This window comes from Podarcis muralis, chromosome 4, assembly GCF_964188315.1.
Source record: "Podarcis muralis chromosome 4, rPodMur119.hap1.1, whole genome shotgun sequence".
NCBI classification, from domain to species: Eukaryota; Metazoa; Chordata; class Lepidosauria; order Squamata; family Lacertidae; genus Podarcis; species Podarcis muralis.
In genome coordinates, this window is record NC_135658.1 from 54,319,721 (window position 1) to 54,336,933 (window position 17,213).

At 42.3% G+C, this 17,213-nt stretch overlaps 2 protein-coding genes across 2 annotated transcripts; one reads left to right on the forward strand and one right to left on the reverse strand.

Annotated features, from left to right (window-relative positions):
* Positions 1 to 123: 123 nt before the first annotated feature.
* On the reverse strand, positions 124 to 13,217 carry SETD4 (SET domain containing 4). Its single transcript, XM_028727129.2, is given in 12 exon segments — positions 124 to 644; positions 646 to 756; positions 1,462 to 1,585; positions 1,730 to 1,810; positions 2,299 to 2,380; positions 4,423 to 4,597; positions 5,748 to 6,180; positions 8,267 to 8,355; positions 9,257 to 9,294; positions 9,805 to 9,900; positions 11,087 to 11,195; positions 13,010 to 13,217. Coding segments are annotated over 11 exon segments (1,461 nt in total). The 5' UTR covers positions 11,160 to 11,195; positions 13,010 to 13,217; the 3' UTR covers positions 124 to 485.
* On the forward strand, positions 12,460 to 17,183 carry LOC114596075 (carbonyl reductase [NADPH] 1-like). Its single transcript, XM_028727134.2, has 4 exons — positions 12,460 to 12,965; positions 14,354 to 14,644; positions 15,632 to 15,739; positions 15,907 to 17,183. Exons 1-4 carry the CDS (start codon positions 12,473 to 12,475, stop codon positions 16,341 to 16,343), a joined length of 1,329 nt encoding a protein of 442 aa, XP_028582967.2. The 5' UTR covers positions 12,460 to 12,472; the 3' UTR covers positions 16,344 to 17,183.
* Positions 17,184 to 17,213: the final 30 nt, after the last annotated feature.

Here is a 17,213-nt window from a genome sequence, read left to right on the forward strand (position 1 = left end):
TTTAAAATTATTTTACTGTGTTACTCAAATTGTTGCACGCTGCCTTGGGTCTGCTTTGCAAAGAAAGTGGGGGATACTAAATTTTATAATTTAAGTAAATAAATAAGCAAGCTGGTGGCTTTTGCCAATAAATAAATAATTTATTATTTATACCCAGTCCATCTGGCTGAGTTGCCCCAGTCAGCTTCCAACACATATAAAAACGTAAGAAAACATCAAACATTAAAAAAACCTCTTGATACAGGGCTGCCTTCAGATGTCTTCTAAGAGTTGCAATGTTATTTATCTCCTTGACATCTGATGGGAGGGCGTTCCACAGAGCAGGCGCCACTACCAAGAAGGCCCTCTGCCTGGTTCCCTGTAACCTCACTTCTCGCAGTGAGGGAACCGCCCGAAGGCCGTCAGAGCTGGATCTCTATGTCCAGGCTGAACAATGTGGGTGGAGATGCTCCTTCAGGTATACAGGGTCAAGGCTGTTTAGGGTTTCAATGATCAGCACCAACACTTTGAATTGCGCTCAGAAACATACTGGGAGCCAGTATAGATCCTTTAGGACTGGTGTTATATGGCCCACTGCACACCAGGTATTCGATGCTGTGATTCAACTCTGTTCCAAGGAGGTCAGATTGTGGTGGAATGTAAATGCTGAAGAATCTCCGCTGACATTTGCAAGATCTTTAGGTCTTCTGTACGCAACGCCTCAACTAAAGTTAGCTGGCTTGCAAGATGCTGGCAATCACTTTTTAACAGAGAAATCTGAAAAGTGAAAAGGTAAAAAGATCATTAATAAAACCCTATTGGACAGAGAGGCCTGGGGGGAGATTTGCCCCCACCCATGGTCTAAGGTTCCCCACCTATGTGTGATGGAGTGCAGAGAACCAATATTCATGGCTCCTGCACAATTATGCAATTATCCATTGAAAGCTATAACAGCTAAGTTACAGATCATAGATTTAGGATAACATTCTTGATAGAAATCCATTAACTAGAGGTATGGTGGGCTCTCCCTTGCTGGAAGTGTGCAAGCAGAGGCTAGACAGCCATCAATGAGGGATGTTCGAACTCTGGATTTCTTGCATCAATGACGAGGAAGATCTACATTGCCAAGAAGGCCCCTTGCAAACTTCATTATTATTATTTGCATTTCCTTATCACTTACTACAAAACTGTCTCAAAGTGCTTAGGATTATAGAAGCACACATACAATGCTAGATATATATAGAGAGATAGAGATATATGAGAACTTTAATTAAAATAATTCTATGATACTGTTTTCTATACAAATTGAACCATCTTCATTTCTGAGTGTTAAGCTGGTATGACAGAAATCAGTGTGCGGGATTTTCAGTCTTTTGGGGATCCTATTGCTCTTAAATGCAAGTAGGAAAGGGGTTTTTCCCCCCATGTGAGTTTCACCTCCAGCCCTTGTGTTACAGCCGGCTAATTCATTCAAACAGATACCTTCTGAAGGGCATGCTGGGTCTCCTCTGTCAATGACATACATATTTTTGTTGCGAGATCCAAACTCTTCTTTTCATTCCTCTTTGAAATTACATCGCCAAGCAACACTTTCTTCCAGGAAGTACTACAGTCAATAAATGTAAACACATTTTAGCTATTTTGCTTCTGATCCGGCCATCAGACAGCTAAACGTCTGATGGTAACCATGGCATTCAAGAAATGCAACTTTTGCATTAACGGCAATTTTCAGCAAACATTTGCTACTTACAATTGGTCTGCTTCGAGACATAGCAGCTTGAGAGCCGTAAGAAGTCTCCAAGATGGTCCATCCCAGTCAAACGTCAGATTACTAGAGACGGAAAATAACAAATCATTTTTAAAAGGATCTATATCCAACATATTTTATAATAGTCTCATACCCAGCACCACTTGGGAATTCTAAGCAACTATAAAACTTAGTGCAGTTTTGAAAAGTTCAGTCCAGCCTCTTGATTCAAAATAGCAGAATCCAATTGTACCCTAACTTGGAGGAAAACCTGCTCCTTGTCCTCATGCAAAATATGGTTATGGTATGTCCAAAGTGAACAGACAACTTTCCAAAATATGTAGTACATACTGCATACGTACTGTATATGACACACACATTTATTAATATTAGCACAATTTATAAAAGGATTTTACTTGATTATATTTTATCCAATTTTTGTCTAAGGTTTAACCATGGGAGGCACCCACTGATCAAAATATCCTAACCTATCTTCTTTGTTGACCTGAAGTTACAAACTAAAATCACAGGAGGGAGGCTATTGCGTCCCCAGATGCATATGCGTACTTAACTCTAAAAAGTTGTTTTCTTGTAAAATGGAAAGTTTCGTATGCCTCTGCTTATCTTCTGGAAGGATATATTTGAGTAAGGTTTCTGAAGAAAAAAAAATGTTTAAAGCAAACAGTGTTATGGTAACAAAGAAGCCTTTTGTGTGTTTCTAGCACTTTTAACTATTAGCATTTCTGCTGAAATTATTTTAGGAAACAAAGCCAAGAACACGTTCTCTCTCACTTGTGGCTGGGTGCTCACATAATTTTAGCATGACTGACTGACTTCGCTGGCGGAGGGGGAATCTAGAAACACACACGTGCTGTGGTTGCTCGACTAGAGGAGGAAAAGCAGGTTTTCCTTTCCCCAAGAATGGCCATGTCCACACCATACATTTAAAGCACTCTTACAAGTCACTTTAACTATTAGGACATTCCTACAAAGAATCCTGGGAGCTGTAGTTTGTTAAAGGTGCCGGACAGTGTATTTCTGTGGCAAGCAAACTACAGTTCCCAGGATTATTTTGAGAAATCCATGACTATTATAAAGAGCCATTTAATGTATGGTGTGGATGTGATCAGTGGGAGGGAGAAGGAAATTGTGTGTGTCTGTGCGTATGCTTGTTTAAAATGAATGTATTTTGATGGAATAGAATATGATCATTTTGTGGAGGGTTTGGCAGGTGTACTTTAACTTGCCTTGTCTCTGAGACTAAAAGCCTTCCCAACACAAACGTATATATATGAATGACATGACTGAGATACCATTCCATCAGAAAAACTTCAAAGAGATTTGCATAAAGCAAAGTTAAAGAAAATACTGATAAAATCAACCTTTAAACACAAGTAGACATAAATAAAATTTATCAGCTGAAGATACAATCTACACTTTTAAAACTAACATGTACAATAAAATTAAGTGTCTGAGTAGGCTCGACTCTCCCCCCCCCAAAAAAAAACCCTATATAAAACAAGTGGCTCCAGCCTAGATGTGGAGAGTTGGAAATGAAAAAACCAAACCAAAATGCAAAACCCTAGAAAAGAAAAACCAAGGAAAAAGGAAAACTGAAAACATGCTGGCTATTTAAAAGCACAATAAAAAGGTGGGGAATCTGCCTACGGCTTAGATTTTCCCTGCCAGCCCTAACCAGAGTGTGTGGGGGTTGTTATTATTTAATTGATTTACAATCCAAGTTGAAGCAACATTAGCTGCAAAATATAATAGCTGACCGCAAAGAACACACTGCACACAAATACTGAAGTATTAAACAGAGTGTAAAAACCAGCAACTAAAATTTAAAGGACAAACAGATGTCGAGTGGCAGAAAGCTGAGTTTTCTCAACCAATTCCATAGCTAAGCCAAGATGACCATTAGCACTAACAGCAGAGTGCTAGGATAATGTGTGTACCAGGATAATGTCAGCTCTCAACAGCAAAGGATGATGGCATCCCCTTCAGCAATCAAATTCACCTGGCACATTTTGCACCTGGCTATTGGCCACTTGCGACCAAGTGAAGATGGCTAGACACCAGGATGATGCCTGACATCTCCACCATCTGGAGGTGCATGCCTGGGGATCCTTGGATTAGTTTTAGCACACTAGCAACACATCCTGTGAAATTCTGTTATATTTCATTGGCACAATCAGAATGAATTTCAGGAACAAAAAAGTTGTACTGAAAAATATGGCTTTTGAGCCATCTGGCCCAAAAATGGCAACTTGGCATTCCATTTTGGCGACTAACCCTGGTTTAAGGAGCCATTTGACACCTAACTTTTATATCCGAGTTTCTAACTCTGACCCCCATCATTCCCAGAGTTATAAGACAGAGGTGGGCAGGCTTTGGAGAGATGTGATACTGCCACTAATAGTTACAAGTAAAGGATGACCTCACTGTGGGCTTATCATTATTTTACAACACAATGCATTGTCCTGGTTGATTTTCAAAGGCAGCTCTGCCCAAGACTTGCAAGATGAACTGAAGTCAGGCAGGTACGGTGCACAGCTAGCTGCAAGTGGTAGCTGGAACCCTTAAAAAATGGTAGTCAAATTATAAGCTCCGCCCACTGAGTGGCAGGTTGGCCGTCCTAAGCCTCCAGTAAAACTGCATCACCCATCAATGTCAAGATCAAATCTCAAATTTACCTGTCCCAACATGCGCACTGCTGTGTGGATTGGAGTTCGCAACAAAACCATATTCGAGAAGCAGGCGCTGATTATCATGTGGGCCATAACAAATAAATACTTCTTTGTATTTCTGACAGCCTGAAAGTGTTCTTATTTCATAACACTTTGTCTTCTCATTAAATGCAGCTTTCACCTTGGAGGAGGAGGAGGGAGGAGAGAATAAGGCAGTTTTATCTGAAAAGAAAGTTCATGAGAACAAACCAAGCCTAAAATGTTTCAAGCTATTTGTGAACCACTCTTCTTCCCAACACCAAGGACAACAGAAAATAGGAGCGTGTGGAAACGGCAAATTTAAATGCCAGTGCTGGAGGAAATGTTGACTGTTTGGTGTCCATCTCTTGATTGTGTGCCACAAACGGCACCTTCACATCTTACTCACGTGAAGCATCCCTGTGTGGTGCAAGGGAATTAGGACCACAGCTCCTGGCCCATGCATTGAACATGGATGCCTACAAAAAGGCAGCTATGTGTGAACTCCTGCATAGCAACTCCATACGATCACAACCAACACCACCCCAATACACACACCGTTTTGAGGATAAGCAGCTGTTCATGCAAAGGTGTATTTTTGCCAACACACAACATGTGGCCAGGCCCAGGAGGGTCCAAGGAGTTGATAAGTTGTCTGCCCTGGTTGTGCATTCCCTGAAGGAGCAGGTGCAGAGTTTGGGGTGCTCCTAGATCGAGCTGGGTCACAGGAGGCACAGGCATCCTCAATGGCTAGGAGTGCCTTTCTTACTAACTTCTATCGGCAAGACAGCTGCAGCTGTTACTGGGTCAGGTTAGCTCAACCACAGCTGTCCATGCATTTGTAACCTCATGGTCGGTTTGTGCTCCATGTGCCCTTGGGGTTGGCCTGGGGGCTGCAGCTGGTGCAGAACACCACTTCTATCACCCCCGAGCGATGGTCAAGGGGGCCTGGGGCAGATTGGAATTGTAGCTCGAAACAAGTGGAGTGCACCAGGTTGGGGAAGGCTGATCTACTTCATAGTCAAAGCAGAACATTAAACACAATGAGCCTTCCAACAATTAAAGTACTATAGTCAGCAGAACGACAGATAACCCCTTTTGCCTTTTACCTGGGTTCTGGCAGAACACATGGATTAATTTCAGAAAGTATTAAAAGTGGAATTTTTTTGTGCGGAACACAGAGAGGAGTAATGAAAGAAGGGTACCTTGAAAGAAGGCATGGCTGCCTGGAACCGTTTGCACTGCACAGTTCAGTTCCTATTGTTCATGCCAATCTCCCACCCTCATATTCTAGAAACCTCCAATTAGCTTACCTGGACAGCTGGATTGTGATTTAGCAGATCCAAGTAAGGAGCCAAGGCGTATGTATTTGACTCCCTAGAAAAACAGTCCCCCTGAGAATGTTTCATATACACTGTCCTGGTATTAACGGTGCACCAAGCCCACCGAAAGGCACTATAGTTAAAGACGGATGCTATGTCTTCAGAAAACAGAGGCTGTAAGGAGAAGAAAAATGGCTGGGACGAAACAAACAGCTCCTGGACCCGTCTTCTTTGCTCAAGGGCTTTTCTTCTTAAGGGCTCAGGGAAAAGGTTCACTGTTTCTTGCTCCAAACAAACAGGACAGCTATATGTTTCGGGTAGGAGATCCAGGTATGGCTTCCACAGAGATTCCTCCTTGCAAGCACACTTTTCTGCTATTAAAAATGTACACAGTGCTGCCAAAGGAGAAATGGGGGGTCTCCATCTAAAGGCAGAAGAAAACATGAGAACCACAAACACTCCTTACTACATTCCTATAGCTTTAAATGACACAGAAAGCTGCTCACGTAGCATTAAGACTGACTTACGTCACCATCGCCCATGCAAATACTATGAGTAGGGGCAGCCAAGATGGCACCTTCCAGATGTTGCAGACTTTGTGACTCTCAAATACCCCAGCCAGGATGGCCCCAAAGATCAGGGGTAATGGGAGATGTAGTCCACAGCATCTAGAGGACACTACATTGACTACTCCCGCTCCAGAATAAGCAAATTAACCAGAGGATCCAGTTTGTCTGTGTATGATGGATGGGCCTTGGGGTCACCCTCATGGACACCCAAAAGCCAGTCGTGGCTGGGCAGAGTGTCAACCACTCAGGAGGCGGTGGAGAGTTAAAAGACGGAAAGTTTAACTGTCAGGTCTTAAACAGGGCTTAGGGTGTGGTAGATTTTAGAAAGGGTTTGGCTGGGAATTAGCTGGGCTTGCTGTAAAAAGACTCAGATGCTTTATGCTGTATAAATATTTCATATTTCATTTAATCAAGGGAAATATTATGTAAGCAGCTGAAGAGGAGAGGACAGAGGGTGAAGAAAGAGCTGGTGAGGGGGGGGGGCACTTTTCACATCCTCTGGACCCCCTAGGAAACTCAGCAAACCTGCTGTACAGTCATACCTTGTGTTATGTTTGGTTCACGTTGCAGCTTTTCAGGTTACAAACGTAGCAAACCTGCAAGTGTTTACTTCTGGATTCACTGCGCACGCACACATAGAAGCAATCTGCGTGCTTCGCACACGTGCAGTAGCAATATTCTACTTACGGGCTTTTCAGGGTGCAAACAGCACCCCGAAACAGATCACGTTTGTAAGTAGAGGTACCACTGTACCTGGAATTGGGTGTGAAGAGTGCAACTGAATGGGACATGGCTGTGGGCAGCCTGAGGAAGTACCATCCACCTTGGGCCTGCCCATAAAAAGCAAGCCTAGAGTGAGAGACTAGAGCGATGTCTCTGGCTTCCAGGAACTCTTCTCATTGTGAGACTTTTGTGGGCAAGCCAAGAGTTGGTTTGAACCATGGGTGAGAACCCAGAACCTGAGAGGGAGGAAGTGCCAGAAGGAAAATGAACCGATATTTTTGATTTTTATATATTAGCAACTTTGTTTTCAAATAACATTTTTATATCCAACTGTATTTTTGTAATGCTTTGTTTAAGTCGCCTGTTGTTGGTTCAGTTTTTTTGTACACCACAGAGATATTTTTATTATGTCCTGCAAATATTTTGCAAGAGCATAAATAAAGAGATAGAAACCAAATAAAACCCAATTGGAGTCAATGATTTTTAACCACTTCAGTCTTGTTCATCTGCTTGTACCTTAAGATACAATTCTCTAACCACTTACCTGAGTGCAAGTCCTACTGAAATCAATGGGGTTTGTTTCTAAGTAGACTATAAGGGCAAGGACATTTGCAGCACATCCCTGCTCATGGCTACTCAGAAGTATGTCCCACTGCATCCAATAGAGCTTACACTCCAAAGTAAGCGTGTGTGAGGCTGCAACCAGTTTTTGTTCTGAAGTAAAATACTTCCCTTCTGCTTCTATTAGTTTTTATTGTTTTGAAAGTTTAGCATATATGCTGATCAATAGTTCTAGAGAAAAAGAAGAAGGGAAAGGGTAATTTTATTTTAAATTCCCATTACCTTTCCCTTGCTTGTTTTTCCTTATTAGTTATCATTATAAAACTGTTCTGTGCAATATAATCCTATGCATGTTTCTTCAAAAATAAGTCTTGTTTACTGGCTAGAGTATATTCCCATGCTGAGTGCATTTAGGGTTGTGGCCTAAATATTTGAATTTCCTGTGGAGATACTTTATTTCACTGTTCTTTTCTTATATGCGTCTTCAAATATACAGCATCAAATAACTTCTCTATCTGCATGGCTATGCTGAAAGCGATGGAAATGATTCTGATAAGAAAAAGTACAGAGTGAGGAATGCTAAGAGTAGATTCAAGGGAGAGCTGGGAATTCTTGATAGACAGAATTCAAAATTGTATTAAGGGATTGTAAACTTACTTTACGATGTATTCTCCAAGGTAGCTGCTAAGGACAGTATCAGTGGTGAGCAAGCATTTTTCAGGCAATGAAATAATCAGCTCTTCTGCCTACGATTTTTTAAAAAGAAAGAAATCAGAGTAAACATACTCCCAAATACAATTCGCAGTAAGAAATGTCAAAATCCACAGATAATTAGCACTATTGAGTCAAGAAAAAATATTGCACTGATGAATCCAAGAAAAAATTAGTATGGCCTGTCTGCTCCTTAACAAAAGCATTAACTTCAAAGAGGCTTATTTTCTTTTCTTTTTTCAAAAGACTGAAAGTTGTCACTTGAAACAAGCCAAGCACTGGACACTTTAGATACAGACTATATTACTCAACAGAGTGTTAAAAGATTAGTAGCATTGGCAACAAAGAAATATATTTCTGTTCTGATTAATAGTTGAGTAAAAACCAGATGAACTATACAGTTTTTAAGTGGTTGTCAGCACCTTTCTCCAGTTCTTTAGAAGTTATATTTAGCCATGAATGTATGACTTGAAGGTCGAAACTTCTATTCTGATTTTTATTGTGGTCAAACCATTACAAGATTACCTCAATTTTGTTAATTTCACACACTGAGTATTTCTAGCAAATTCACTACTAGGAGTTAACCACTTCCTATACCAATTATTTCAGAGGAAGTGGTATATACCAGCTTTTACCACCTGGGGGAGCAAAATCATTCACAATAACTTGTTCCACAACAAAAATGATGTTAAGAAACTGGCCATACATACACCAATCTACAAAGCTCAGAAATAATTATTTTAAAATGGTTGTTCTGTTTACGCCCCACTTCAGAATTTGATTCTGTGAATCCAGTAGAGTCTGATGCAAAGGCAGCTTTAAGACAGTTGTTAATACTATACACAAGGATACCAAGGGGGCAGGCAGAGGGAGGGATCTCATTATTTCAATCTGGCCCAGAAGTTGTGCACCAGCCTCTTCTTTTGGAATACAAACCTGAAGAGCTTTTGTGGTCATCAATCCTCTTCCTGTCTCTAAAAGACAAAAGAGAAAAAACTGCAATGAAATTGGCTCCTGGACTCTCCAGAAACTTGCAAATGGTTGTTAACTGGTGGTTCAAGAAAAGAAATGGTGTCGAGGCAAGAATTCAGAAATGGTTTGTATCTTCACCACCACTAGGTTCCCCAGAGATATGCAGTATTAATTATTTCATTATTTGACTTGTGAAGCACCTCAAAGCAATTTCACGTTACAAGAAAAGCCTGTATAAAACAATTTCATACACATGTATATTGCATATCTAAATAGACTGCTCAGGCCTCAAGGAAACAAGGCAGAAAGAGGGAAAAGAACACAGAAGACTTTTAGAAAGCATAAAAACTCATGGAATGTTTAATCAGAGTTATAAACAGGGCATGGAAGCTCCTGCCTTCAAACTTTTGCCCCGGAGGCATCCCAGCCCTCTCCGGATCACCTGTAGTTTCAAACACAAACAGAACACTCAAATACAGCTGCAGTTTGTCAAAAAAGTATTATATCATTACCTGAAAATTGTGCTGGCCGTAATTTATTATCTTCATAGCCTCTTTCTTTCAGCCATTTCTTTAGCAGCACATATTCGTGTTTGTGGCTAAGAGTTACTGAAATCATTACACAGAAATTATCGTGCTATGGCATTCTTTCATTAATGATGATTCACCAAAAGATGTTTTTAACAGCAACGTAACTACTATACATGCAAATCACAACACTGGGGGGAAAATGGATGCCATGAAAGTACTTTGGCTTAGCGGAATAAACAGAATAACTTGGCAGTACAGTAGCAGGACTGCTCTCCTCCCTGATAAAACTATTGTATCAATGTTACCCTATACACAGGAAAAAATAGGGGATAGGAATTCCATCTTCCTACCTGCGCTATATAATGTGCATTGGGGTTCACTAATAACTTAGGCTGCAATCCTTAGCACACCAGACATCGGAGTACATCCAACTGAACACAGTGAGGCTCGCGGCTCAGAAAACATGTACAGGAGCATGTTGTTACACTATGTTGGCTCAATGGCTTTTATGAACATTGACCCCAGTTGCAATATTGAATTAACTATTCCCCCACACCCCACTCCTAAGCCAGTGTTGTTTTCCCATGTCACTGATAAAAAAATTCAGTAATATAACACCCCGGTTTGTAAGAATGTAGATCGGCTTTCCCCAAGCATTTGCCCTCCAAATGTTTTGTATTACAAATCCCATTAAGTTGTATTGGCTTAGGTTAAACTTCTTCCATTTGGGGAAGGCTACAGCAGGTGGCGCTGTGGGTTAAACCACAGAGCCTAGGACTTGCCAATCAGAAGGTCGGTGGTTTGAATCCCCGTGATGGCGTGAGCTCCTGTTGCTCTGTCCCAGCTCCTGCCAACCTAGCAGTTTGAAAGCACATCAAAGTGCAAGTAGATAAATAGGTACCGCTCCGGCGGGAAGGTAAACGCCGTTTCCGTGCACTGCTCTGGTTTGCCAGAAGCAGCTTAGTCATGCTGGCCACATGACCCGGAAGCTGTACGCCGGCTCCCTCGGCCAATAAAGCAAGATGAGTGCCGCAACCCCAGAGTCGGTCACGACTGGACCTAAGGTCAGGGGTCTCTTTGCCTTTACCTAGGCTAAATGATGGAATGCTACATCTCAAAGCATTCATTGGCCCAGCATGTGTTAAGATAGGACTTTAGGTAACTTTGTAACCTCCACTTTTAGACTTTGTTTAGCTTTCCAAGGTTTGAGGGTGCCTTAATAATAAAAGGCCTTGAAACAAACAAACAAACAAAAACACATTACCACCACATAAAGACAAACTTCTCGATTGTTTTCTTCGCCTCTTTCGACATGTTCGACCTTTACTCTTCTTCATGTTAATCAAAGGCCTTCAGATTCTGTACATCAAACTCTGCATGGAAACAAAATGCATTTCTTACAGTAGTTTTTTCAGTTGCTATAGATACAAATATGTTTTGCCCCATGATAATGTTGGGAAGAAACTTTCATGGCCAATACACTCATAGATGGCTTAACACAAAAAACATCAAATGTGCAAAGAAACAGGGAACAAAAATCTCATCCTCTTGCATCCACTGAACTAACTCATTTTGGAACAGACCAACAATGGCCGACTAGTTTGCTGGTTGCCTATCTTCATATTGCCAAAACAGAGTCATGAGGGAGGCATTGGTAGGCCACAAGGTTTGAGGAAGTACAAAAAAAAAAACCACCAAAAAACCCCCACAACCATTGTGGGAGGGAGAGGTTCTAAGGGAGGGGAGGAAAAACAGAAAACAACCAATAAACACAGACTGTGTAAAGCAGGCATGGCCAAACTTGGCCCTCCAGATGTTTTGGGACTACAGTTCCCATCATCCCTGACCACTGGTCCTGTTAGCTAGGGATGAGGAGAGCTGTAGTCCCAAAACATCTGGAGGGCCAAGTTTGGCCGTACCTGGTGTAAAGCATGCACTAAGATCTATCAGAGTGGGCTTAAAAGTTCCATACTGTATTAAGTTGTTCTCTAAAAATCTGCCCCAAGTTAAGATATACTGCAGAGTAGTTCATCACATATTTGGTGACAGCTGCACTGCATGTGGGTTTACTGTCAGCAAAAATATTGTTTCCAACCATAATTGTATTTCCAAAACTAATTTCCAAACATATAAAATGAGACTATTCTTCAGGACGGCTAGCTCTTGACACCAAATACCAGCTGCAGGGGGACAAAAGCAGGACAGGGTTTTGGCCTTTAACCCCTACTTGTAGGATTGAAAGGGGGCAACTGACAGGCCACTGTAGAAAGGAGAACTAGAGACAGCCTTTGTCTGAGGACTCTTATGTTGCTAACCATTATTGGGGGGGGGGGATCCATAAATATGGGGGGTGGGGGTGTTACAAAGAAGCAGAAGCAAATCCTCATTTACTATTCCCTCATTTCACTACGATCATAAACACACGAAGACCAGTCCTATATATTATATAACAGTGCTTTTTTCTATTAAGAAAAAAGTTTAGGTACTCTCATTTTGACTCAAGAGAATCACCATTTTATAGTTCAAATCGGGGGAAATAAATACAGTACATGGACAAAAGTACAACGATTCACAAAATGTTTACCCCTGCGTGTTCCCAGGAAAAAAAGCACTGCATGCAACAGAGCTCCCGCCTATGTAGAAACAGCACATGGCCAAGGCAGCAACACAGAGCGACGCAGCCACCCGGACGTCTGCAGAGACGTCTGCATTGGGATTTGCTGCCTCCCTAAGGAACAAGCTGCGCGGGATCTCAGCGCACCGGCATCTCCACTCACCGAGCTCCCCGCAACCCCACGCGCCCCTTAGCGGTCGCCGCGCTTCTCCCTTTGGCTGCCACCGCCCCCAAACTCTCGCGGGCTCCTTTCCCAGGCTGCAAGGGGCCGGAAGAGGCGGGCCTTGTCCTTCCACGGCAGCCGCCTGTCGGCCAATCCCCTGGCGATTCGAGAGAAAGGGTCGAACGAGCGCCGCTTCCCATTGGGCGGAGACGAAAAAGACGCACGCTTTCCTCTTTCACCCCACCAGCTGCGTCGTCCGTTCTGGGGATCCCCGCTTAGAACAGGCGCAGCTCTTTAAGGCGCCTCCACCCGATATAGTTGGAAGTCGAGCAGCTTTGCAGCAGCCTTGCAAAGGTTTCCGCAAAGGTCTTTCCCGCTAAATCCTACATTATAACTTTTGTTTTCCTAACCTGTAGCCGCGCAGTGACGCTAAGGAATTTATTTGGACCGCAGTTGTCGCTGGGTGGTGTTGGAGCCTCTTGATCCTAATGCATTCAGCGAGTGCGCGGGTTATATGCGGGGTGTGGCTACTGGGAAGGCTGCAGCCGGACGATTGTGCTCTGCTCTAGGGAGCATTTTGCAGAACTGCCCTTGTTCATTTTTCTGAGCTGCTCTAGGGTGCAGCGTCACGGTAGGGAGTGGCTTGTAGCTGTACAGTAACGCGAGAAGTTCCCTTGGGGAAGTCCAGCCAGATGGGCGGGGTATAAATAATAAATTGTTATTTTTATTATTATTGACCCTGAACCTTCTTTCTTTGTAATCAGCTATCTGTTCTATGTTTCGAGTTACGCCACTGAGAGATGTGCTTTTGACCAGAATGGGTGCAAAGTGATAACACTAGAAAGCATGTTGCCAGCTTCGTGCTTTCGGCTTCCCCTCCTGCATTGCACGACTACATTTGTAACTGAAAGGTCTTTTTCTTCCCCCTTCGTTTGGCCTCCCTGTTCACGCTTAGGTTACCCCGTTGCAAGGTTATGGCGCTCTAAAGCGGTGCTTCCCAAACTTTTGGGGGCCACTGCTCCCTTGGTTGTATAAACACATCCTCAATGCGCACTGCCCTACCCTGTGAAAAGCATTTTTTCAGAAGAGCGGTTTGCACAACACACTAAGGAAGATAACACAGTAAAACTCAAACCAGTAAAAATAAATAGCATATTAATTGAAAAGCTAATCCAAACTAGTTTAATTAATTCAACAAAGTGGATGAAGATGCAGTGATGCCAGTATGATAGTCGTTTACACCTCCATTGCCACCCCTGCCACCCACTTGCCTCTTTGCACCCCCCCATAGGTACAGCCCACTTTGGAAACCACTAATTTGAAGTGTAGATGGGTTTAATGTTGACTCATTCAGTGCCATGGCTAAACTCTGCTTTGGCTCATAACTGGTGCCATGGCTTACAATGCAAACAAGCAGCCCAATGCAGTTTTCTTGAAGCACAGTCCTGTGCCTGTCTACTCAGAAGCAAGGCCCATTCAGTTCAGTAAGACTTACATCTAGGTAGGTGTTATAAGATTGCAACTTGGGACTCTGCATAGGTTCCAAAGTGGTGTACCAGTTTATTTTTTAGCTTTTCAAGCAGCTTACAAGGGGTAATTTATACAACCAAAATCACACAAAATTAAAATAAAAGCCATTCAATGCTATTGTTGCAAAAGGTTTGATAGAATCTTTTTAGCAGTGAATAAATTAACCATCTCATTCTTTTTGATATTAATGTTCCTTTTGAGTTACTTTGAAATTTGCTTGGCAGGGAGAATGTCTAGTACTCCAGTAGCTGTGGTGACTGGGTCCAACAAAGGCATTGGGCTGGCCATCGTGCGGGCTCTATGCAAGAAGTTCACTGGGGATGTTTACCTAACAGCCCGGGACATCCAGCGGGGCAAGGAGGCAGTGGCCAAGCTTCAAGAAGAAGGGCTGAAGCCACAGTTCCACCAGCTGGACATCACTGATCTGCAGAGTATTCAAACCCTCCGTGATTTCTTGAAGGAGAAGTATGGAGGATTAAATGTGCTGGTCAACAATGCAGGGATTGCTTTCAAAGGTAAAATACATTTATAGTCTTTGGCTGCAATCATGCAGTCTGGCTGCAAGTTAACTCTGCTTCAGGCTCCAGCTTTTGTCATTTTCTCTCTTGCTAGGAAGAATTGTCCAGAGTAATAGGCAGAGCATTTCTAATTGTCAGCCGCAGAGTGTGGTGGAGCAGTATAGCCATACCCACAGTGCTTCTGTTCATGTAGGCTGGGATAGAAGTTGAGGGGAGCAGGGGAAAAGTCTAAACTGGCATAGGAATCAGGTCCAGTGCCATATAGTGATGGGAGAGGCACTGGATCCTGGTCCGACTCAGCCCCATCACTAGTGAGGCTTTTTGTGGGACATCAGCTGTGGGAATCCTGTCAGTGGTACTTCCAGTAGGCTGATTGGAAAGCTCTGTGCTGGAAGAGAGAGGCTGGTGCCGTATCAAGGGCAGAGGCTGGCCGAGCTGTTTTGGATCAGGTGGACCTCTGCTTCAGCCAAACCCCCTTCTTCCCCCAGTGCGTCAGATGTGAGAAGGGGGTTGGATTGCAACTTAAGGTTCTCTAGCTTCTGCTACTTGAAATACGCTTTTTGATGAGATCGCAGTTGACACATTAAATCATTTTAGATTCGATTTTTAAAAGTTCATTTAAAGCCTCACTGAGACATTTCCTAACAATGGTGATTGGAAACTGTATTTTGGCATAATGTATGTCATTTGCTGTGCTTACTAATAAAACCTAGTTAAGTATTATTGTGTGATCACCTTTCCAGTTCACTTTTGGGTGGACGCCTTCTAATACTTTAATTGTAATGGTGTGCCATATCATCTGGATATAGTATTTTTTCTTATAAACTATTTATTTGTTTTATTGATGTTTAATCTCACCCTTTAAAAAGAAACTTTTCTAATGAATATTCAAAATAACTCTAAGCTAATGAAGGAACAAAGTTTATATTTTCATAACGTCCATTCTGATTTTTGTTTGCTTTCTCCCTGCCATCTGGCAAAAAGTTGCAGATACAACTCCATTTGCTATACAAGCAGAAGTCACACTGCGAACAAACTTTTTTGCAACGAGGGATATTTGCAGAGAATTGCTACCACTGATGAAACCTAATGGTAAGTGCTCCACACTGACTTCAGGGGAAAATACATTACGATTTAGACTGTAACCCTATGCACACTTACCTGGGATCAAGGCCTATTGAACTCAACATGAGGTGGGGTGGAGGCAACAAGCTTAACTAAGGCTAGTTTCTTCTCCTTAACGTTTTCCCTTTTAATAGGCAGAGTGGTGAACGTATCTAGCATGTGCGGGGCTTCAGCATTGTCCCAATGCAGCCAAGACTTGCAGCAGAAGTTTCGGAGTGAGACAATCACTGAAGAGGAACTAGTGAAACTCATGGAAAAATTTGTAGAAGACACCAAGAAAGGAGTGCATGAGAAGGAGGGTTGGCCAAGTACAGCTTATGGCGTGTCCAAAACCGGATTAACGGTTCTGTCCAGAATTCAGGCAAGGCAGCTGAATGAGACGAGGAAAGGTGATGGTATTCTCCTGAATGCCTGTTGCCCTGGGTGGGTCAGGACTGACATGGCAGGTCCCAGAGCCCCAAAATCTCCTGATGAGGGAGCTGAGACTCCAGTGTATTTGGCCCTTTTGCCCCCGGGAGCCGATGGGCCCCACGGGCAGTATGTTAGTGAAAAGAAAGTGCAGAAGTGGTAGTTGTTCAGTGTACACTGAATAATGCATTTGCATTGTTACTACTAACTTGATTACTAGCAGTAATAATGCAAATGCAGACGTGGGCTCTTCCACTGGGATCTGCTGTAACAGTCGTGGCAGGCTCCCATGCAAGGGAAGAAAGTGTTTCATAAATGCATCATATTGTCTGTTAAGCGCCTGTGCAAATAACTATTTTGGTTTGGTGCGTGCATGTGGCAGTTTGTGAGCATCTTTTTGCTACATTTGCTCTTCCCCAGATTTGGGAAGCTGTCTTGGCTTAATATGTATTTTCCAGCTATTTTGAATTATTTTTGTTTCACAATGAGTGAAAACCATTTGCTTTTTGAATTTTAAATTGTGTATACATGATTTTTTCTCTTGTGCAAGGCTGTTTTATTTAATACAGAAATCAAGCCATTACAGCCTTTACTGCAAATATGAATGCATGAAATCAGTAAAATGAACATGATGGCTTATCAAATATAATTTGGGCTGCTGTTGTGGGGAGGGTGCACATGGGTAGTATAAAGAGAACAAATTTGCGCTCTTAAACCCCTAGAAATAATTCACTCCACTGTTAGCATGATGGGACATATCCTCCAAGATCAGGAAAACACGAAGGATCATTTTTATACATTATATAAGTGTTAGAAAATAAAAGTTGAATACTTTCTCTGTAAAAGGATCCCTTAACACCCGTACAAATGAAACTGAAACTAATATTCATGGATCTTTGTTTCTGATTAATAAAAATGTCTTCTAAACAATATACATGCATGCAATTTTCATATATTTGATGATAAAGCACATATTTAAAAATAAAAGGCTTGATCATGTTTACCTCTGGTTTTTTGTTATATTTTAAGGGGT